The sequence below is a fragment of the Fusarium coffeatum genome (genome assembly GCF_003316985.1).
Source record: "Fusarium coffeatum strain FIESC_28 chromosome Unknown BRIP53273_contig_112, whole genome shotgun sequence".
NCBI lineage: Eukaryota > Fungi > Ascomycota > Sordariomycetes > Hypocreales > Nectriaceae > Fusarium > Fusarium coffeatum.
The window spans coordinates 108,215-129,835 of NW_022157905.1; the positions used below are offsets into that span (position 1 = coordinate 108,215).

A 21,621-nucleotide genomic window follows, 5' to 3' on the forward strand; every position below is an offset into this window, starting at 1 on the left:
TTAGAAGCTACCAATGGGTCTAGTTTGTGTGCTCATTTACTCTCATTGTCAGGTCGTCCAACTCCCCAGTATGCATTTGTAGTCCAGTTTCAGGGGAATGGAATCCGGCTGCCGACTTAGGAGCATGTGATGCACTGGAGTCCGATCTTTCCAACGGGAGTGTCTTGCAATGGTTATTTATTTTATCTAGTTAGTTGCTGATATATATTTCCGTGATACTGAGCCCTGGTCACTATTGCTTGTAGCGTATAGCATGATTATTGCAGGTGGTGATTTGGAAGAACTGATGGCCATGTCTCCTCTTTTCTGTTGAGACTTGAAGTCAACTCTCTAGAGCTAATCTTGAGCATTAAATTTCCATGCTGGTGGCCAAGGGATGTTTTTGGGTCTGTCATCCGACCTACGTTGGTTGTCGCTTGGAGCAAAAGGGGTTGTTGAAGCCATCATATCAAGCCGTGGTTGTGCTGCGAAGTGCAGGTATACTCTACGGATAACTAACCATAAGTTAGACAGGCTTTCTGTACAAATCTGCTCAGATGTTTCAATCTGTCGACATTTTAAGAAAACAACTGCACTGGTTTCGTTCTGGGGTACCATCTCATATTGTCATCAGCTAAGTTGAGATACATGTATCTTGAGTCAACATTCTACATCCTCTCTTATTGATACAGTGCTCATTAAGTAGTATGATACTCTTGCGAGCCTTCTACACGTTTGGTCATTGGATGAAGAGATATGGACTAGTCAACAGATTACCAGCTCCATCAACATGACCGAGTATAGGGTAAGCGTCTCATTGATGCATAACAGACATCACTCAGATGGCAAATATTGTAATTGATGATGAGTATACCTGTGGCGATGCAGTAAGAGTTCAACTGCAGTCTTGGCTATGTAAATCATAACAACATAGCCTCTTGTCATTTGGAGAGTCAGTTCACGATCATCTTGGCAATTACGCTGAGCCACCATGGCAGTACGCAAGACCACCATGAGACTACACCGCATTGAATTCATAGTCAGGCAATTCTAAAGCAAAGTCACGAGTCTTGATATGTCACTGTAATCCACCTAGAAAAAGCTTGATCACGACTTGCACACCATGGCTTCCACTAAGATGAATGCTTCAATGCTTTAGCCGACAGGGACAACCCTCAGAGAGTTCACTTTGGCATTTCCGAGGGAGCGGGATGCAACCAAGAAGCCTTCTTGGCGTTAGGTACCACCCTAAATCAGATTCTGACCAACATCCCCCGCGTTTTGCACAAGACGTGGGGAGGTCATACGCAATGATCATGTAAACAACTGATTCATGTTGTATATCACCTACTGTCTTTGATATCGCTACTGTTTCTCAAAGATTCTTCAAGAGGCTTGCTAATCATGGGATCGAAAGGGACGATCAACTATTCCACTGAAAGGCAAACGAACCGGTCAGGGTCTTGCGATCAGCACAGCATGACTTCATCGAGAGTATAAGAAGCGAGTCAACCAATGACGACTCAGGACCTCGTCACTCAGGGCATTGGTGTTTACTGAACAAAAGTCAGACTTGGGAATAACGGTCGGTTGTGACGGGTAATTCGGTTGTTCGGTCAAGCTGACACTGCAGTATAGCACTGTACAATAAGCTGACACGACATTTTGAGATCTGACATCTGGTTGCTGAGACATGATCTTCACGGGGACATGCTTTTTGTTGAGTCAACAGTGATACCCTTAATCGGGTTGGAGCATGGTTTATTCTTCGGCAGTTGATTTGATAGTCCATCGCGACTCCAAATTTGGACATCTTTTATCTGTTACAGGTGGATCAGAAAAACCCGGATTATAAGTGAAGATCTATACTTTTGTTTGCTTTGCTTCGTCTTGAATACGTATGTCGTTCGAGTCAGCATCAATCTCAAATACCCACGCTCTAGTCAGTCCAAAAGAGAAATAGTCACCAAACAGATCCAGGAAATTGATACGACTTCAACCAGAAACTGGGAGAAGTTCAAACTTTAAAATGAAGATAACAAACTTAAAAGAAAAAAGATAATGACCTCACAAGATTGCTGATCGCTCTACAACCCCTGTTAGTAACAGCAACCGGGGATCCCGGTCGTGCGTGACAGTTAAGGCTGGGCTCAAATACGGTAACATAATCACGGGCTTGCCCGAAATAACGAGATGAGAATGAATGAATGAATGGCGCTAGAAGCCCGTTTTCCTTCTGCCTGACCTTCTATTTTGGCATCCATGCGCTCGCAATCAAGGCCCTGTGATTTGATTGTTGTACAAGGGTATGCCTACAGCTGGAAAAAGAACAACTCATTGCTGCTGGGACAACCTGTTGTTGATGTTGATGTTGATGTTGACTTGTGATGTAGTATTCAAGCAAGTTTAAAGTTGGTGATCAGCGATGAGTTGGCAACTCTACTATACGGTACTACCCAGGCAGAACATATCCAGTCTGTAGGATTCCTTGAGTCGCAAGAGCATCTAGCTTTGGTTTAACTTAACGTGCAAGGATCATTTTAGACCTGGAACCAACAGCTTCCAGTCTCACCATGTTGAGCACGAGCCTCATGGGGCCAGGGGTCCTTTATATCATTTCACCTATTCTGTAAGAGGCTATTTAAGCCAGGAATTTTAAAATTTGACATGAAACGAAAACAGAACCAACAGCTAACCAACAGCTAATGCTAATGCTTCAAACTAGGTAGAGCTAAATCCTCCAAGGCGCTGAAACGAGAGACCGCGCGGCGACGGCGCTTGATGCAAGTCATTTAACATAACATAAATAGATATCAATTCATTCTTGTTCTTATTCTTGTTATGTGGAGTAGTGCTGTTTATGTTCGGGTATATAATGGAGATAAGGAGCTCCTGCAATTTAGCTGTGAATTATAGCATTGGCATAAATCCAAAGGTGAGACATACATAGTAAGGCGAGTCACGAGAGCCTCACTTTGTACACACATACGATAAACATGGACTAGCTTCGGCATCTTCAGCAACCGAAGAAATAACAGCAGTAAAAAAAAGTTAAAGACCCTGGTAATGACGGCTGAAGTTGTGCATCTCCACTTGTCCAGATCCAGTGATCATCACGAAAAGAAGGATGCATGACCCTGGCTCTGTGGGAATACCCTGAAAAACAAAGCAAAAGTGAGTCTTTTTTTCTTCTTCTAATTTTCTAACAAGTAATTTGCCATAACGATTCTCATCTCCTCGGGATGGCATCACCCAGCTCTAGAGATCGAGCATTGTTGGAGATATCAAAGTCTTGGAAGACAAGAGTTTGTTGCCGCTAGATCCGCGGGGTTACGGCTGCCAGATGTAGATGTGAATGCATAATTATAGAACTGAGAGAAGAAAAGTCAAGTCGTTAGTAAAGAGCGCAATGCGATACGCTGCGTCATTCCGTCCCCATCCCCCGGAGATGGATGGACCCTAGGTAAGATCTTGAATTATTTTTTCTGTCTTGTGGAGTTCTTGAATGCTACTTCGGCACCGGAACGGTCAAGTTCTGGTGTCATTAGTGGTGGAATTCTTTCTGAGGGATGGATATTGCTTTTCTTACCAAAAAAGCCTCGTCTGAAGTTGAACCTGACAGAGGCAGAGTTGGTAGTAGCCTTACATTACGTAGCCTGTTCAAGGACCCCTACTGCACTGAATTTGAATGCATCAACTGAAAAGAGTAAAGGTTGGTTACTAGGGACTGAGAATACTTTACTGTAGTTGGCTGTGCCGCGTCACCAAAAAGAAGCGAGCCCCGTCAATCGTACGGGGATGCTCCGCAGCCTCCGGGGTTCGGTCCTCTCTCGCCTCTGTCTCCCTGTATTTCTAGGCTATGGCTATGCTATGCTATGGTACTGTATCAGTAAGAATTGATGATCGGGAACGACGGATAGAAAACCTCGGGGCGTATTCTGGCTTCTCTCGTCTTTCTTCGGAGAGTGAGACTTGGCCATGTCATAGTCATAATATTGGATTACTTCAAATTCCTGGGGGAATACATTTAACCCCAAACCATCCCATTTCTCTCTGTCTGACTCTCTTCCTTGTTCGTTCTCTACTTATGACAGCATCATCATCATCACCTTGGGGATACTCCAGAGCGCTACAAAAACCCCTGTTAGGTCAACACTTACTTACCTTGCCAACGTTACATATTTGATCTTGATCTTGATCTTGTCTTGTCTTGTCCTGTCTCGTGTCAACTTAAACTTTTATTCCTTGGATTCCTGCTTTTCTCCCCCCAGTTCAACTTATCCTATCCCCGTTACTCTCTCAACCTCGCTTTCATTTCCCAGCAGAGAAAGAAGTTCCTACCTATTGCAGAACAGGAACAGGAACAGGAACAGCCCAGTCCAGCCTTGTTTGGGCATTCGTACTGATACCTAATTACCTATCGTCTCGTCTCGTCTGGTTCCCGTCGCTTTCGCTCTGCCCGGTCTCAAACTTCAGCCCACAAGCAGTGAACCGTGCTTAATTGGACTGCACCGTTGGCACCTAACATTGGACTTGAACAACTTTTTATTTTATTCTATATATTACTTTTTTTATCCTTTGGGGATCCGCTGAACACAAAATTATTTTTCATCCGCTCCAACCGCCTGCAATCTCACTCACCGTTTGAGTCGAGAACTCCATCGATCAAACAATCAATCTCAGGCAACCAAACGGGAGAGCGACCGATTGAATCGACAAGGATTGCTAGGGCCTCACTTTCACCTTCAGTTTCTGTCTTCAGTGAACTGAACTGGGCTTTGGTCGCGTCAGAGGCTACAGTTGCACTAGCCACAAGCGAATCCCTTGAATCTCATGTTTCGGATTTCCATGTTTTAGTGGAAAAAGGTACGTACTCTTTTTATTCTTTGGTCTTGCGAATATTCGCATTCAGTTGAAGATAATTCTTGTTTCTTGTCTTTATCCACGCCCGCTTTGAGTGAGTGACTGAGTGGTTGGATCATGCATTGTCCAAGTGGAATGTGCTATGCATGAAATCCATGAAAGAAAGTCCATGTTTACCGATCTTGTCAAGACCATATTGCTTCTTGATCAAGGGCTTTGTTGTCCATCGCTCCACCTAAAGCTCTATTCATTCCTCATCACCGCTATTCATCTTGTATCCATTCATAATTCACAATGCAGAGAAAGCCCCCCTGCTCTTCGGCCCCGGGTCCGTAATCCTCTGCCCTGTTTCTCCACTGCCTGGGCTGGCCTGCCCGCAATCATCCCCACTACCAACCAGTCTCCATTGCTATTATCGGCCGCCAAAACGAACAAGGCGTGACCCCTACTAGCTCCCTGGCCGTTCAGTCTTGACTCTTGTTTGTTTTAGAGAGGCAGGACCTGGACTCACCTATCAGCCCCAACCTCGAAGGATGAAATGTCATGGATGCCAGCGCATAATTTAGGGAAGTGATGGGCACTGCTGTTCTGTTGTCCTGTGCCCTGCAAGCCCAGACCTGACCCGACCCATACCCATACCGCAACTACACTGCAACACACCGTCTCGTTTTTATTTACTCGTGCTTTTTTACTACGAGCTAGCCCCTCCCTTAACTGCGTCTCCAATATAACGCCTTTTTGGTGGTCCCGCTCACTTTCACGCTCACGCGGTCAAGAAGCAAGTCAACATAGTCAACCTCCAGATCTACTATAACCTCATCCTTCTCCATCGCAACGCGTGTGGGAAAGTCCCTCTTTTACTTCTTTCATCTAGTGTATGAAACTGTCTGTCCGCTGTTTGTTTTGAGAGCATTCCAGCACTTGGACTTACATCATCTTCTACACCCACTCTCTACTTCTTTTACGTTGCATTCTAATACTCGCTCCCCCGGCTGGACTGGACCACCCGCGCTTTTCTTTCCTTGGCTTTATTGGCCTCGTCATCGCTCTCGTTCTTGTTCACGCTCAAGTTCAAGAGAAGTCAGTCACAGTTGTTAACCCATCATGGCAACAGAACAAGAGTCCGCCCAGCGTCGTCCTGCTTGGGTTCCTACTCACGATAACATCTACTACCGTCCTCGACTCAGCAAGAAGAAGTCTGTGTCTGGACGTTTTCCTGCACCGTTGATCGGACCTCGAAGATCTCGCCCGCAAGCGATCCACATTGTTAGCTATCCATCCGGCTACATTCCCAAAGAGCTACGACCAGAATACGAAAACAGAAGCAGACCTCAATCTCCTACGCTCGTTGACGAGCCTCGACCTGCACCTTCTCTGCAACCTTCAACTACTGACAGAAGACAAAGCTTCAAACCTCGTCCAGCAACTCGCCGAAGAGACAAGTTCCTGAGCTCGTTTACTTTGTCCAACACAACTGAATCTGATTCTATTTCGGGTCTTACACCTGCCGAAGCGCTATCCAATACTGACCGCTCAATTCGGCCAAGCGCTGGTGCTAATACCAATCCAACTCAGGCAATTGGACAGTCTTGCCTGTCGGAATCGGACTTGGCCTGCGAAGCTCCTTCCACCATTGGCTCAAGACCTAGATTTACTGGAGCAGGTGCATCCTCATCCCCGCCAGCATATGACGACATAACTTCCCGCCCTGTCTCCGGTTCCAGTTCCACTGCGCCTGATTCTGATCTAGGCTTTGTCGCTACATCCACTTCAACGCCTTTGATCAGCTCCAATTCTGCCGATTGCAACAGCAGTAGCAACTCCAATTCCTCCCAAACAGCCGCGAATATGGCGACTGCTCGAACTTCGCATCCTTCGCTGCCTCTTTCCAACTCAAACCGAAATAGCTTCATGTCGGCTCGTTCATCAAAATCTGCCGTCACTTCAGTCTCAGAGGTACCAAAGCCCGTCGCTTCCGGCAGTGGCGTGTCTTGCTCCATTCTACTCGCTGAGCCAAACATTTTCCTCTCAGGTTTCGATCACGACGGTCATGGTAACCGTGAAGGCCAGAGTGGTACTGCTTTGTTGAGAGGCAAGCTTCAATTGCGCGTTACAAAAAATGTAAAAATCAAGGCTGTTCAGCTCAAACTTCTTGGTCGCGCCCGCACAGAGTGGCCTGAAGGCATCCCTCCTCTTAAGCAAGATGTATTTGAAGAGGAGAGTCTGCGCACACAGGTCCTGACCTTTTTCAATGCCATGAATGACGGCTGGGAATCCGAGTATGGCAACCAGTGCACTTACCGTCTCAAGGGTGGCTCTCCCAATGGCAGCTCTACAAACCTCGTTCGCCCCAATGCCTCATCATCTCTGACCCCGCAGCAAAATAACCTTTCTGCCAAAGATATGAAGCGTTTGTCTCTCCAGAGTGTTCAGTCGCGAAGTTTCCAAAAAGGCGACAGCCCAATTGCTTCTGCGACACAGGCCAAGGGTTACAAGGTCTTTTACCCTGGTACATATGATTACACCTTTGAATTACCAATCGACCACCACCAGCTGGAAACAACTAAGTTGCAGTATGGATCTGTTAAGTGGGAGTTGCAAGCGACCGTTGACCGAGCCGGAGCCTTTAAGCCTAATCTGCACGGTACCAAGGAGGTCTCTATTGTCCGTGTACCTGATCAATTGTCTCTTGAGATGACAGAGCCTATCTCCATCAGCCGCCAATGGGAGGATCAATTGCACTACGACATTGTCATTTCTGGCAAGAGTTTCCCCATTGGAAGCAAGATTCCCATCGCCTTTAAACTTACACCACTTGCCAAGGTTCAGGTGCACAAGCTCAAGGTTTATGTAACAGAATCCATCGAGTACTGGACAAACGATAAGCGTGTGACCCGCAAGGACCCAGGCCGAAAGATCCTGCTTCTCGAAAAGTCGGCTGGCAAGCCCCTCGATTCGTCCTACTCTTCATCCGATATCCGAACACTCCGTGGTGGCGAGCTCGACGCTGAGCAGCGACGACAGGCCCGCGAGGCTGCTGCCCGACGACGAGCACAGGATGCTGCCAGGCGACAGACTACTGCCGAGCCACTACCCGAGCCTTCTGCCAACCTTCTCGGCGACTTGGATTTGGGACTCGAGACTATCTGGGGCTCGACAGAAATCGAAGCCAATGTGCAGATCCCTACCTGTGAAATGATGGCCAAGAACAAGGAGCTACGACTCAACCCTGACTGCAGCTGGAAGAACGTCAATGTGTTTCACTGGATCAAGGTACGACTTTTTTTTTTTTGAGTAATTCGTGTGAAACATTAGCTAACATTTCCCAGGTCGTCATGCGAATTAGCCGAATTGACCCTGAGGATCCTAGTGGCACAAAGCGCCGGCATTTCGAGATCAGCATTGATTCACCCTTCACTGTGCTCAACTGCCGTGCTACCCACGCCAATACCAACCTTCCCGCTTACTCAGGCGCCAACTGCAATGGAACCACATACCAGTCCTCTTGCGGATGTCCTGATGCTTTCACCGTCCCTACCGATGCTTCTCCTAGCTCTTCAGAGGGTACTCTACCCGGTGTTAACCCCAGTACCGACAACCTCCCGGCGCCACCACAGGCTGCCCATCTGGCCAACGCTGTTAGCGGACAACAGGAACCTCGACCAATCCATCTCCTTCGAGTCCCCAGCTTCAATCCCCCTGCGTTCGAAGACGATATTGCTCCACCTCCTGCTGCCGAACTTGTTCGCGACGTACCCGAGCCTGTCATGACACCTCCGCCACAGTACGATGTCGTAGTCGGAACTCCCAGTGTGGACGGTATGGCCGACTACTTTGCACGACTGGCTGACGCCGGTTATGAAGGACAGGATGACTCGGAGTCGGATCCTGATGATTCCCCACCAAGAATTCTGGACAGAACTGGACGCGTCAATGTTGCCAACCCTCGAACTCCTGGTGGTCGAAGGATGCCAAGTCGAAGTTTGGAAATCTCTAGACCTAATATCCAACTAGATATGAATGCCCTCCGCAACCGAGCCGGACGAGCTGTGTGAAGAGCACTGGCTGTCTGCGTTTGGATATGATGGGAGAGCATATACCACACATAAAGACATGTTCGATGTCGAGCATGTCAGCGCATACACTGACGTCTACGCTGTTTACGATGTTTACGTCTATTTTTTATTTATTTCTTATTTTCATTTGTCAAAGGGCTGTAACAATCAAGCATATGGGCTGCATCTGGCATGGCTGCAATGGACAAGGTCTTGACGGCGTTATATGTTGCTATTCGATTTCTCAATAATGGCTAGGCGTTTACAAAGAGGAAAAGGATGGCAAAGCAGGTCATTTACTTGGGTTCCATTTGGAAGAAGGAAGGGAGGATATACCTTGATTTTGGGGTAGGACATAACTCATGCGCTGGAAGAACGCATACTCACGTATCGATACCACATCGTTTTCTTATCACTACAATATACATGCTACCCATTATGGGTATTTTTCAACCTGGTCTGGTCGTATCAAATATCCATGATAAAAATAGACATGATAGAGCAAGTGTAAACATTTCCTCAAGCAAGGGTCCTTCTGATCTTCTCAGGGTCTTGCCGATGATCTTCAGTGACGACACCAAAATCCGGGGCTGTAAGCACTAAGTTCCATGATGCTAACTAATCAGGCGGTAAGAACCTCTAGTCATCGTCTTGGCAATCTAAATAGGTAGTTTCTACCAATCCATGGGTATTAGTTGTCTGTTTCAGATCTTCGCAAACATTCAAGTTGATTGATTGCTCTCAAGGTATGTTATGTCCTTTCCGAGCATTCCGGTGAAATGTACCATACACCTACCTAGCCAATGACTAAATATCTTGCGAGACAGGAACCCCAATGGCTGCTAAAGAAGGCAGCAACGAAGATAGTGAAGCGCCAGCTAGACAACGCAAGGCTCATAAGAAGTCCCGTCTTGGCTGTAAGAACTGTAAGCTTCGGAGTGTAAAGGTGGGTAGCTTGCACGTCGTTGACTGAACAGTCTCATATACCACAACCATGCATCTGATGCCCTCACTCAACAAATGCTTACTGACTTGATCGTTGCAGTGCGATGAATCAAAACCGTCCTGCAAACGATGCAAGACCTCAGGCTTCGTCTGCTCATTCACACAAACCTCTCCATCATCCTTTCAGCTTGCCCATCTTAATGCCGGACCTGTGTTCTCGGTTGTAGACAAGTTGTTGGGGCCTATCAATCCTGGCTTCAGAGTTCCTGTCGTGCAGCCCATCAAGGGTGGAATAGGAGAGATCGTGCTTGATGATTTTGCTCTCGACACATTGGAGAGGTTTCGAAAAAGAACGGTCTTTACGGTTGGGACGAAGAGAACTAGGACGATTTATAGCGAGGGGGCGTTTCTGCTTGGATTGAAGGTGAGATAACATCCCCAGAGTGGACTAAGTATGAACTAACTAGAATAGCACCCTTTTCTTATGCACGTTTTCATCGCTCTATCCCATCTCCACGATCAGCATCTCGACCCAAGCCTCATAGCATCCCACCGCACACCTCTCGCTTTCCATTGGTATCAAGCGACTGCTCTCTTCCACCGTCGTCTTGCAACTACAAGCTCAGTCGCCGACCCGACTACACTCCCCAGTTCTGAGCGCGACTCCCTCTGGACGGCAGGCGCACTGCTTGGCGCTGCTTCTTTCGCTCTGATAGATGCCGAAAGTGTTGACAATGTCTGGCCGCTGAAGGAGTCAGATCCGCTGGACTTGGACTGGTTGAAGATGAGTGACGGGAAGAAGGTTGTCTGGCATCTAGCTGATCCGACGAGGAAGGAAAGTATTTTTCATGAGTTACTCGGAGAAAGGGAGGGATTGCCTGATGGAACAAAACCAATTCCCGCGGATGCCCTACCGGCCGTATTCTACACTACTTTCAACCTCAACGCCTCAACAGTCGAAACGAATCCCTACCACATATCCTGCTCGCTCCTAGCCCAACTCCTCCCCCGTGAGATAAACGACAACACAGTAGTCCAATTCCTATCTTTCCTAACCCAACTGGATCCCCGCTATCGAAAACTCCTAGAGAAAAAAGATCCTCGGGCTATGATCCTGCTCGCGTGGTGGTACACTAAAGCTGCGGCGCACAGCTCATGGTGGATGCAGAGAAGATCGCTGGTAGAGGGACAGGCGATTTGTGTTTACCTGGAGGGGTATTGTTTACATGTGAAGGGGATCAAGGAGTTAGTTGAATTTCCAAAGAGCGTTTTTGAGATTTGTAAGAGGAATGGGGCGAAGGCTGTGGAAGATAGGGGACCTTTGGTGATGAGCAACTGGGTATACTAGAAGGCCGACGATATCGATCGTCACCGCCAGTCTTGAAGTGTATGTGGATGATAATTCTGTTGTTGCGTTATAATAGCAGTTAAGAAATCCTCGTGTTTGATGATCCTGTAAGTCACTCTTATACAACATCATCATATGGTAACGCGACCCAAGTGAAACATAAATATTATCCATTATGCAACGCTACAGACCTAACGAGAGACCTCTGAACATACCAAGAATAAAAACTCGAACTAATCAATAGTCGTGAGTCGAAAACAAAACGCTCCTTAATCCTTTGAACAGCGCAGCATCCAGCCTGCGATGCGACACAGCCCGTAGAACAATTGGCTGTCATGAGCATAAGAGATGAAATAGTTTCATCATCTTACGTTAGTTTAGATAAGCATATAGGCTACTGTATTTAGGTAACCTCAACCTTGGGGAACAATTCTAAGCCCCAACGCTGACTTCGGAGTTAACAGGTTGCTTTTCCTTTTCTTTGTCGCCATCCTTGCCGGGCATCAGAGGGTGCTCGGGGTCGTAACCAACGGACTTGACTATGCCGAGGCCTTTGGTACGCCCCTCACGGAAGAGAAGCCTATCGCCTGGCGCAAGATACTCGGGACGCTGGACGAAACGGAACGCTACAGTGGCGCGATCTCCTGTACGGATGAGTTCGCGGTCGATGTCGATGATAGCACAGGTCTGTGAGACAGGGCCAACGTGAAGCATGGCCTGGTATTTTGTCTTGATGGTAGTGGCATGAGAAAGGATGAGGACTGAAAGAGAGTTAGCATTGATGGCTCGTTGTATGCTCGGGCGATCTCATCATTATGTTACTTACCCTCTGCAATGAACTCCCGGTGCACCTTGGGCATTATCTGGCCTTCGATTCTGGGAAGTACCACCATGCCCTTTCTCACATCCTTACGCTTGACCTTCTTCAGAGCAAAGGAGGCAGACTGGCCTGCTGACGCAGCAGGAACTCTTATCCTCTTACGCTCAATCGACTTCACGCCGGTAGGGATGAACTGCCCTAATGAGTCGGGTCCAATGAGGACGTTGTCGCCTTCGTGGATCACCCCAGACTTGATGATACCAGAAACAACGGTTCCAGTGAAAGGCACTGAGAAAGTGTCATTGACGTGGAACTCAAAGGGGGCGTCTGAGTTGTAACGTCCATGGTGAGGGAGGATATTCAGGAATGTCCTGACCAGGTCAAGGTTTTCTCCTGTAACATTGGAAACAAGGAATACCGGACATATTCTTTGACTGACGAATTGTGTAGCTGTGTTGATGCATTCCTCGCGCGTCTTGATGAAAGTTGGGATCTTGCGGGCTCCAGGACTCTTCATAATCTTGGTGATTTGTGTCAAAGTCTGCTCCAGGATGTTAGGTGGGCAGATGTCAATCTTGGTAACGACAACCATGACAGGTACATTGAGAGCTAGGGCGATACCCAGATGCTCCTTGCTCATGCCGATAAGGCCGTTGTTCGCTGCGACCATGAGGAGGCAGTAATTGGGGCTACTCGAGAGCAGACCGAAAACTGTCGTTCTTAGGTACTTCTCGTGGCCCGCCAAGTCAGTGAATGTGATGACCTTTGCGCTTCGCTTACCAATTTCCTCCCAAGAAAGCTTGCCTATAGAATGTCAGTAAGTCAATACTTTCAAAGTGTGGTCGAACTTACGCCCCGGAGTGTCTGAGGTAATGACATGGCCCTTTGTGTCAAACCCCATGATCTCCATACCCACGGAACTGGTTCGGCCAGTCTCGATTTCATGTTTATGTCGGAAGAGATTCACTCGCGCCCTCCCTCGTCCATCGTCAAGGTCGCCCTTGACGAGAACACCTAGCATAGAACTCTTACCAGCATCAACTGTAATGCTGTTAGTAAGGATGTCTCTAGGCAATATGAAACTTACCATTTCCGACTACCGCTATTCTTGTCTCGATGACATTCTCTATCGTAGAAGGGTTCTGTCGTATGAGGACTTTGCCACTGCAACTCTTATCCTTCGTTGAGCCCGTGCTGGTGCTCGCGGCTTCGACATCGCCACCGACATTCTTGGTCAACAAGAGATCGCAATCGGCGCGCGCTCGCTTGGCTGCTCTTTGCAACGTCTTATACGCTTGATTCCACTGATCAAGCGTCAGGTTCATTGAGTCGCCGTGGTTCTCGTATCCTATCTCGAAGACGCATTCACCAAACCCTTCGTCTAACCGGTCAGACACGATATTCTCTAATTGCTTCAAGTTTTCATCGTCGTCGTCTTCGCCCGACTCGAGAAGGAGTTGCTTGAGAGGCACTCGGGGCGCTGAGTCTGCGAGATCGAGATTATCAAACAATTCGTCGAGCTCCTCGTGTTGTTCGATATTTGAGTCGGTGGTTTCGGCAATCGTGTCAGTCGTTATTTTTGCGGTGGGATAGCGTAAGTTCTGCTGCTGCTCTACATATTCGGCGAAGTCGCTGAGAGCCTAATCATCTGTAATGAGCTTCCATTTCTCATGATACCATTGCGCCAAAGGTTTACTGACAGATTCGCCCTTGCGCTTCTCATGCGCTAACGGCTTCGTCGTTGACATGTTGAAGGCTATGAGGTCATGCGATTGATTACCTATACGAATATCTGTCAAAGTCGCAAGTATCAGCTTGACGGTCGAAGGATATTAATATAGTGGTAAAGTTAACAGTCATACGGCGAGAAGTGGCGCAGCTTTAAGTTGGATATCAATTTTACGAGGAAGAGTCATAGACAAAAATCATAATTGGTAGTATGATTCGTCGGGGTGGTTACTCACGACTCCAGGACTGGAAGCAGGCAAGCACTCTGGCACCCCACACAGCAAGGTTCCTTATCGATAAAAGCTCCAGCTCTGTGCACGGATCTCTTCAACTAAAGAAAGTGGCAACTGCGACAATTCAGTCCTGCCTGATGTCAAGGGATTAGAAAAGTTGACTGTTGGTGAATAAGAAATTAAGATGAATTAGTCAGTTGTTGAACTTGTTTTCATCTCGAGTTATTACAGTCTTCATCTTGTTGAAATAGGACACATTACAAATGCGCAGCCTTGCAGAAGTAGGAAGTGTTGTGCCGCATTCATTTATCGGGGTCATCCCAACCCATTTAGAATCAGAGTTTCACCAGGGTATACCTACCTACACCGGTTCCAATTCGCAGGTCTATTTTTCTCGATTATAATCATGGGCGTAGTCTACTTTGGCATCAATATTCTTTTGTGTCATTAATGGCCTATCTAACCCTTGAACTGGGTCCGTCAAATGGAGCCTTCCAACTACCGAAACCGCTTGTCCAGCTCTTGACCTATCTTGCTGCTAAATGATATAGCTGTGGACTTGTAACAAGACATCTCAAAACCAGTTCCTGGCCTTGATACGGCCTCGGTTGCTCTCGGAGTGACGTGTGCAGCTTGCTCCGGCTGCGGTACGGTGCAACATCATCCGTTATCGCACGTGTAGAGCCAGGCTGTGCACGTGTTGGTGTGTGCAGTGCATGGTGATTTCTGGTCAGCTGTTTTAAAAAGGAACTCCGGGTGAGATGAGGACAACACTATCGCCTACTTCACAGTCAACATTTGCATTATGGCCTGTCATAAGTTGAAACTCACCTCTCACAAATAGCATCTCAGATTTCCGGCTGATAGTCTGTGTTTCGGTCAGATATGATGAATTGAGATGGAGAATTCTGACTCACCTTGAGCTCATCGTCGTCGTCATCTTCGTCCACAGTATAGATGGTCTCCTCAACCTCTCCTAGCACCAGATTGCAATGGCTGTCATAAGCCTGTCTCATCGTTAGCACCAGATTTCCTCCATAGAACAGGTTTCAACGACTAACATGTAGCTTTCCCTTGAGCTCTCGGTCTCCTCGAAGCTTGACAAAGACAACCTCGTTGAGAAGAAGTCGGACAAGGTCGAGAGGCTCCGACACGTGGTGAGGTTCTTCGCCGGCGTCAGCCATCTTTGTGTTCAGTAGTAATCGTCTAAGCGAATTTGGACTCGGTGAGTGAATGAGTGCGGTGGTGAGCTGGATGCCGGATATGAGCCCCAAGTTTCAGTGGGAAAACGCGGGCTGGCAAGGTTGGCAAATCTTCGGGGAAATTGTTGATGTTATGCGACAAGCCGTACGAGACTGTGATGCACTTATCGCACACTTTACCCCATACTTTCATGCACTTATCCGTCGCGGCTCTGGTTGAACCTTCCCGAATTGGGGTCGCACAGCAGCCAAACGCCCCTCGCGTGAGTGAGGAGGTGCTGAGTTGCATCCGAGGTCTTTCTTCTCATACCATCCTTCAAATTCTTTCCCGGTCTCTCCTTCATGTTACGACGTATTCTGCTTCCAAATACTGTTTCATTGCCATGCTTTGGCGACAATCCCTCCTAAGAGGGCCCTGTCTCGATCGCCCATCGCTAACTCCACTCGCTACTGCGCTACGGATCTATGGCCCACCGCTAAGAGCTCTACGACCCGCTGTGGTGGGTCGTCGACGATGGTTAGCATCAGTATCATCTACGAATATATCTTCGATATTTGCGCAACAGCAACAAGCGAACAATATTGACCACCAGGATCAGTCGAAAAGGTGCTTGGAGGAGCTTCTACGAGTTATACGTTGCAAGGAAACCGGACATGTCGTTCCAGCATTTCACGCATGGGTCATGTTGTTGGTCAGCGATGACCCTCAAACCGCCTGGAACGCTCATCAACAGATGCAAACGCTCCCCGTGAACGTCCTTTCTGCGGTAATTCGAGCGCTAGATCCCATAGAAAACCCGAAACTCGATATTGCTCATGGCCTGGGAATTTCGCTGGGCGAAATTCAGTTTACCAGTGCATGTGCCCTGGTAGACGAATTCGGCATGCGGCGGCATCACGTCTTTGTCCTCGACGCCATGAGGCTGTTGCTTGAAGCTCGTCGGAAAGCTAAGCGCGAGCTTGTAATTGCCGACTACGAAACCTTCATGCGTTGTGCGGGGGCGGCTGGCGATATCCAAGCTGCCATGCACTTTTTCGGTGCCATCAGAGAACATGGCTTGGCTGCAAAGCGCACCACTACAACCTGGAACGAGTTTCTCAAAGCTCGCTATCAAATGCATCCCACATACTACCAGTACGACCGCCAAAGAGTTCTTTTTGAACCTCGCCACGGATATAGAACCAGCTTCAGAACACCTCTAGCAAAGGTGTGGCGTGTCGAGACTCTACGACACGCCATGAATGCCCTTCAAAAATTACCCTTCAATCGCCAAAGAAACCGTCCTTCAGCGAGCAACTACCTGTGGATGAGGCAAAAGATGGGTTTCCAAAGCTACTTTGCTCATTGGCGTCGCACCAGAGGTTACGGTGTTTTGTTAAATGAGGAGTTGTTGTGCAATACTCTTATTGGACTTAGTCGAAGTGGTTCATTAAGCCTTATAAGGAGTATGGTCCTAAAGAAGGGACTCGGGATTGGCCTTCTTCAGGATAAAGAAACCGGGATTTTCGACATCGCCGGTTATAGACGACGGCGCCCTGGTAGTCCGAAGGCACCTACTGTACGCTTTATAAACGCAATAGTCGAGGCATTCGGATGCATGTCACGCATTCGTCTCTGCCTTGATTTGGTTATTCATGTTTCGAAGGTTTACAATATCCCAATACCGCCCGAAACGTGGAACAACCTCTTCAATTGGGCATATGTTTGCTCAACCAAGTCAAACCAAGCTCAACGCAAATATCTGGAGAGCTTTCCCATCTGTGCGGTGGTAGATGCTGACCTTGTTACGAGAGTCTGGGACACAATGACCTCGGAGCCTTACAATATTGAGCCTACCTTCGAAAGTTACATCGCTCGTATCAAGACTCTTATAGTTCAGAGTAAATTCAGCGCGGCGAGGGACATGCTTCGCGAACATGCCGTCAAGCATTATCGTCGCCTTGAAAAGGAGCACAAGCAGATCGTGGTTGACGAAGTCCTGCGAGGCGTCACAGAGATCAGCCATCGGCGACTTACGATCGAAACACAAAAGGAACACGCATGGTACATGATTGAACAATGCCTTTACAAATTTTTCGGCCGCGTCAGTGGCACTAGCCGGCGGGAAGGTAGTTACCCTAGCACTGTCATACCTAATCTCGTGTTAGAATTCGGTGAGTTCATGACCGAAGGTATTGGGTACCGTACCGTACATGGATACGTGCACCTCGAACGCGAAGTAGAGCCGCGTCGCTACGAATGGAAGAAGAGGATGCGCACAACACTGCCACAGGCCAAAGGCGGGTTAGAAGTTCAGGCGATGGCGGCACGAGGCCAGTATACTGAAGTGAGATCGCCCGAGGGAGTCATATTGAACTGGCCTACAGACAGGCCCATGAGAGTGCTAGGGTGGGAACGTGAACCAATACCCAGAACGCGCGCCAAGGGTGCGCCACCTGAGTCGACGGATGTGAATGCAAACCAGTGGTGGATGACTTTGGCGGATGAATTAATGAGGTAGAGGTTGAGACTGCATCAGATCTCGACTGTGATCTAGATATGTTATTTTACAGCGAAGCAAGCGCTTAATTTTATAGAACCAATAGTTCATCACAACCAAATTCATAATGAGTGTCGTCTACTCATGTCAACTTATAGACATTTCCTACATAGCGCCTTTCAAGCTGTCGTTCCATCGTGGGTATCTAAGTCTCCATGTCCATCTGCTCAGCTTGGACCCAGCCGTGGTATAACTAAAATACATAAGGGTCAATACAAGATATCCAAAACCAACCCGATCCTGCCGTTGTCCTTTCCTTTTCCCATTGTTCTGTAATCCATTCCACTTTACTGATTGTTTTGTTACATATTTCAAACACAATATCCAAACAAAGAATTTGATAGAGAAACAACAAAGAGAAGATATAAGTGATGTGGCGGAACCAGTCCGCTTGAATCATGATGCAGCCTCAGCGAGAACACTCAAAAGACTCACTGCTGCACCTCCAATTCCAACAGCGCCGAGGGCCTCTCCCCATTTCTTTCTTCCTTGAGGGCGATCTTCCCTCCTTGTACCTCTTCTATCACGGTCTCGGTCTCGGTCTCGCTCGCGGTCTCTATCTCTGTCTCTATCGCGATCATGATCACGATCTCTCTCGCGGTGATAGCGCTTGCCACCATCGTAGTAGTAATCACCATGTCTGTCACTGCGCGAGTGACGATCTCCACTATCAGAATATCTTCGTGAACGTCGGGACGACCTAGGAGGGCTCAGTCGTCGACGGTCGCGATGATCATCACGATGGTCGCGATCACGGTATCGGTCGTCTCTATAAGAACGAGAACCTCGGTTTTCTACCTCGTAAGGCTCTGGATCGAAGTGGACGTGGTTCTCGTTTTTGTTCTTTAGAATTGGTTTTGGGAGCGAAGTGCTCGACGGTGATGTCTTGCTCTTCAAAGGGGGGTTGACGATGATCGGATAGCTCTTCGTCCCTTTCTCTGAGGACTTGTCATCTTCATCATCTGTGACATCGCTTTCTTCAAAGACTCCGCTATCATCGTCGTCATCGTCCCGGCTGCTCTTTGAGTCTCTTCGCTCGGAATAGTGACCATGCCTGCGAGGTGGCGGGCCACGTCTTGAGCGCGCAGCCCGGCATGCTGCACTTTGACGAGCATACTCTTCGATCTGTTCTCGAGTCAAGATGCCCAGGACAGCAACAAAATCAGGACGGGCTTCATAACGCACACCAGCCCTTTCAAGTACTTCGGGGCTGACGCGCTCTCGCTTGATTCTGGTCCACTGCGCATCAGGTGGAATCTCATTGCCCCATCGATCTGGAGCTAGTTTAGAAGCACTACTCCGCGGGCTGCTGCCATAGGAGGGCGGACCACTGTTCAAATGATGAGGCATAGGAGGCATGGAGCGTGGCGATGCTCCATAGTGATGAGCAGTGGGGGAACTGGACATTTCTGGAGCCGCTGACAGACTGTTCGGAGGAAGATGCCTCGGTCCAGGGGCCAGATTGTACTGGTCGTTGGGCTGGATATTCAAACTTTCCATTCGAGAGTTGAGTTTATCCATAGCAAGGAGGTCCTGGGTTGAGACAAGTGCCATGGAGTAGTCGGATTCACTGTCACCGTCCTTGGGTGATGATGACATAGCGTCCCTATGAGAGTCGTTATTTGATCTTCGTCTGCCACCAGTAACGATAACCGGCGGATACTTGTCGTAAGGGCTATTCTCGTCTCGTGTTGGCGAAGAGGGCTGAGATCGGGCTTCTTGCTCTAGAAGACCTCGAACGGTAGGGTAGTTCCCACCATTCTGATTCTGAACAGACTCGAGCTCGCGAATGTATGCTCGTAGAACATCCTGACGTTGTATTAGCCGTAACGATCTACAAAACAGTTATTGATCATACCTTGTGTTTGCGTAGCACTTGGGGAGAAAATCCTCGGTCCTCGAGCTCAATCTTAAATTCGCGCCACAACCCATCTTCATCTTCGGTAAAGCTACCTTCGTTGCGATCTCGGAACAGTTTAGTGGCGATTTCGTCAACCACATCCTTGATTCTTTCGAGGCCCTCTTGGCCTTCGACAACTCTAGTGGGTCTGTTCTTGTCATGCAGCTGTACGGCTCTCAAAAACATGTCAACGCTGTACTCGTCATTGTCAAGTTTTTGCTTCATGGTGAGCAGCTTTTTGTCGCGCGCACGTTCGTCTTCAGCCATGATAGCGCGACCATCTCCATAACTGTTCAGAAGTGTCTCGAGTTCAGTAAGTGTGAAATCGCAGTCTTCGACGAGGGGGTAGAGTTTTCGAGTGTAAACCGATGTTGATGGGCTGTTGTTCAAAAGTGAGTCCTGGTCGGCAGCTTCTATACTCAGATATCGTAGGGCTCGATGAAGGTTGCGAACGGCATCAGCGACAGCAGAAAATGGAAGTCCTGACTGTTTGGCGCGGAGGTAAAGATTTCGAGCAAGTGCACCGACAGCGTCGATGTGTTGGAGGGTTGAGCCGCCGCTCATGGCTCGTGATTTTGGCTCAGAAGAGCTTCAATACTAGTGCTAAGCTTGATGTATAAATTGCTTTGGTATAGTCTGCAGGAGGTTGATATATGGAAGCGGTCGTTCCCATATAAATGTTCGATTATACCAAGGTCGGTTATGGCGGTATACAGTTGTTCGCTAAACCGGAATTTGGGGTATAACTTGGAAATTATAAATATTGGTTGCCAAGTAGAGAGGCAGTAGATAAATATTCAAGGTTGAGATATGATACAAGGAAGCAGAGAGTGGCAGGAAAAGTGGAAGGGTTGGGCGGGTAGTCTAGAAGGGAGCGATCGGATTATCAGGTCCAGTCAAAGGTTGGGATGGAAGGCACGCGGAAGAGGCAGAGGAAAGAGCACCCGTGAGTTGGCCCGGTCTATGGATATGGAATGAGATGGATGGAAGGAAGTGGGTGTGTAAATTTTAGTACAACATGTTTGGTAAGAACTGGAAGGCAGGTACTAGAGGTACTGTACTTCCTCCATGTGCAGGGCATGTGGTTGAACTGTTCCGGGCAATAGATGGAGGGTGACCATCCTCTATTGCTCACGCTTATATCAGAGTGTACAGGTACAGAGTTACAGTACATGACATTTTGCGGACGACTCCTTGCTTCAGTATGTCACTCGACACATCTACTCGTGTGATGATGATTTCACTTTCTTTGCTTCAGAGTCACCCCTGCCTCTAGGAGAAATTAATCAATGAACATCACACTGAAAAGTCTAGGGTTCTTCTGTATCTGTACTGTACCGAACCTATTTCCGGGGACTCATTAGGTAGTGGGGAAACGTTCCATCCCTGTCTTTGTCTTGGGTCCTGGGTCTAGTGACGTAGGTAGCCGCTGTCCACTAGCAGCCTTACATCATCGCTTGTGCCTCTACAAGGCTGGACATGCCTGGGTTGGGGAGATCTTTCAGGGTTCGCAACTGGAATTTGATACTTGCTGCAATAGCTCATGATCACCCTCTTTGGCTTTGGCTCTCCCTTCTCTTCAATTCCTGTCGTTTGGTCTGTATTAATTGGTACTCTCGTACAGTAATACGAAAGAAACCGTTGCCTTCTGGCGTATTCCAATTTTGCCTCTAAGTGACTCGCTGCGCCACCCGCTCGGCAACGGGGCGTTGCGTGGGGCATTCTCTAATTTAGCGGCATCAAGAGAGAGAGAAAAAGTCAAGATGACGCCTTTAGTCTAATCCAGGGACAAACGGTTCCAGGGTCCATTATCCGGAGAGAAAGTAAATCAAAGTGTTTCAGCTTTTGTCGACTCCTGTCTATCATTTCATCACCATCTGCCAGATTAAGGCACAGGTACAGACACAGTACAGTACAGTACAGTACTTCATAGCATCATGACTTGATTGCGTTGCTCATTCACAGATCGAGAGAACCAGCCTCTTGGAAAGGGAACAAAACAATTACT

General features: G+C 48.0%; 6 protein-coding genes across 6 annotated transcripts; 3 read left to right on the forward strand and 3 right to left on the reverse strand.

Annotated features, from left to right (window-relative positions):
• Positions 1 to 5,946: 5,946 nt before the first annotated feature.
• Positions 5,947 to 8,897, forward strand: FIESC28_05194 (uncharacterized protein; the record flags this gene model as incomplete). The annotated part of the gene is made up of 2 exons (XM_031159341.1): positions 5,947 to 8,115; positions 8,172 to 8,897. 2 exons carry the CDS (start codon positions 5,947 to 5,949, stop codon positions 8,895 to 8,897), a joined length of 2,895 nt encoding a protein of 964 aa, XP_031016579.1.
• An 835-nt stretch (positions 8,898 to 9,732) lies between these two features.
• On the forward strand, positions 9,733 to 11,190 carry FIESC28_05195 (uncharacterized protein; the record flags this gene model as incomplete). Its single annotated transcript, XM_031159342.1, has 3 exons — positions 9,733 to 9,843; positions 9,943 to 10,266; positions 10,315 to 11,190. 3 exons carry the CDS (start codon positions 9,733 to 9,735, stop codon positions 11,188 to 11,190), a joined length of 1,311 nt encoding a protein of 436 aa, XP_031016580.1.
• Positions 11,191 to 11,622: 432 nt separating this feature from the next.
• Positions 11,623 to 13,758, reverse strand: FIESC28_05196 (uncharacterized protein; the record flags this gene model as incomplete). The annotated part of the gene is made up of 5 exons (XM_031159343.1): positions 11,623 to 11,951; positions 12,017 to 12,814; positions 12,863 to 13,051; positions 13,098 to 13,650; positions 13,711 to 13,758. The coding sequence occupies 5 exons, from the start codon at positions 13,756 to 13,758 to the stop codon at positions 11,623 to 11,625; spliced, it is 1,917 nt and encodes a 638-aa protein (XP_031016581.1).
• A 952-nt stretch (positions 13,759 to 14,710) lies between these two features.
• On the reverse strand, positions 14,711 to 15,155 carry FIESC28_05197 (uncharacterized protein; the record flags this gene model as incomplete). The annotated part of the gene is made up of 4 exons (XM_031159344.1): positions 14,711 to 14,751; positions 14,803 to 14,839; positions 14,889 to 14,978; positions 15,033 to 15,155. 4 exons carry the CDS (start codon positions 15,153 to 15,155, stop codon positions 14,711 to 14,713), a joined length of 291 nt encoding a protein of 96 aa, XP_031016582.1.
• Positions 15,156 to 15,364: 209 nt separating this feature from the next.
• On the forward strand, positions 15,365 to 17,674 carry FIESC28_05198 (uncharacterized protein; the record flags this gene model as incomplete). The annotated part of the gene is made up of 1 exon (XM_031159345.1): positions 15,365 to 17,674. One exon carries the CDS (start codon positions 15,365 to 15,367, stop codon positions 17,672 to 17,674), a length of 2,310 nt encoding a protein of 769 aa, XP_031016583.1.
• Positions 17,675 to 18,109: 435 nt separating this feature from the next.
• FIESC28_05199 (uncharacterized protein) lies at positions 18,110 to 20,177 on the reverse strand (the record flags this gene model as incomplete). Its single annotated transcript, XM_031159346.1, has 2 exons — positions 18,110 to 19,522; positions 19,572 to 20,177. 2 exons carry the CDS (start codon positions 20,175 to 20,177, stop codon positions 18,110 to 18,112), a joined length of 2,019 nt encoding a protein of 672 aa, XP_031016584.1.
• Between the last annotated feature and the right edge of the window lie 1,444 nt (positions 20,178 to 21,621).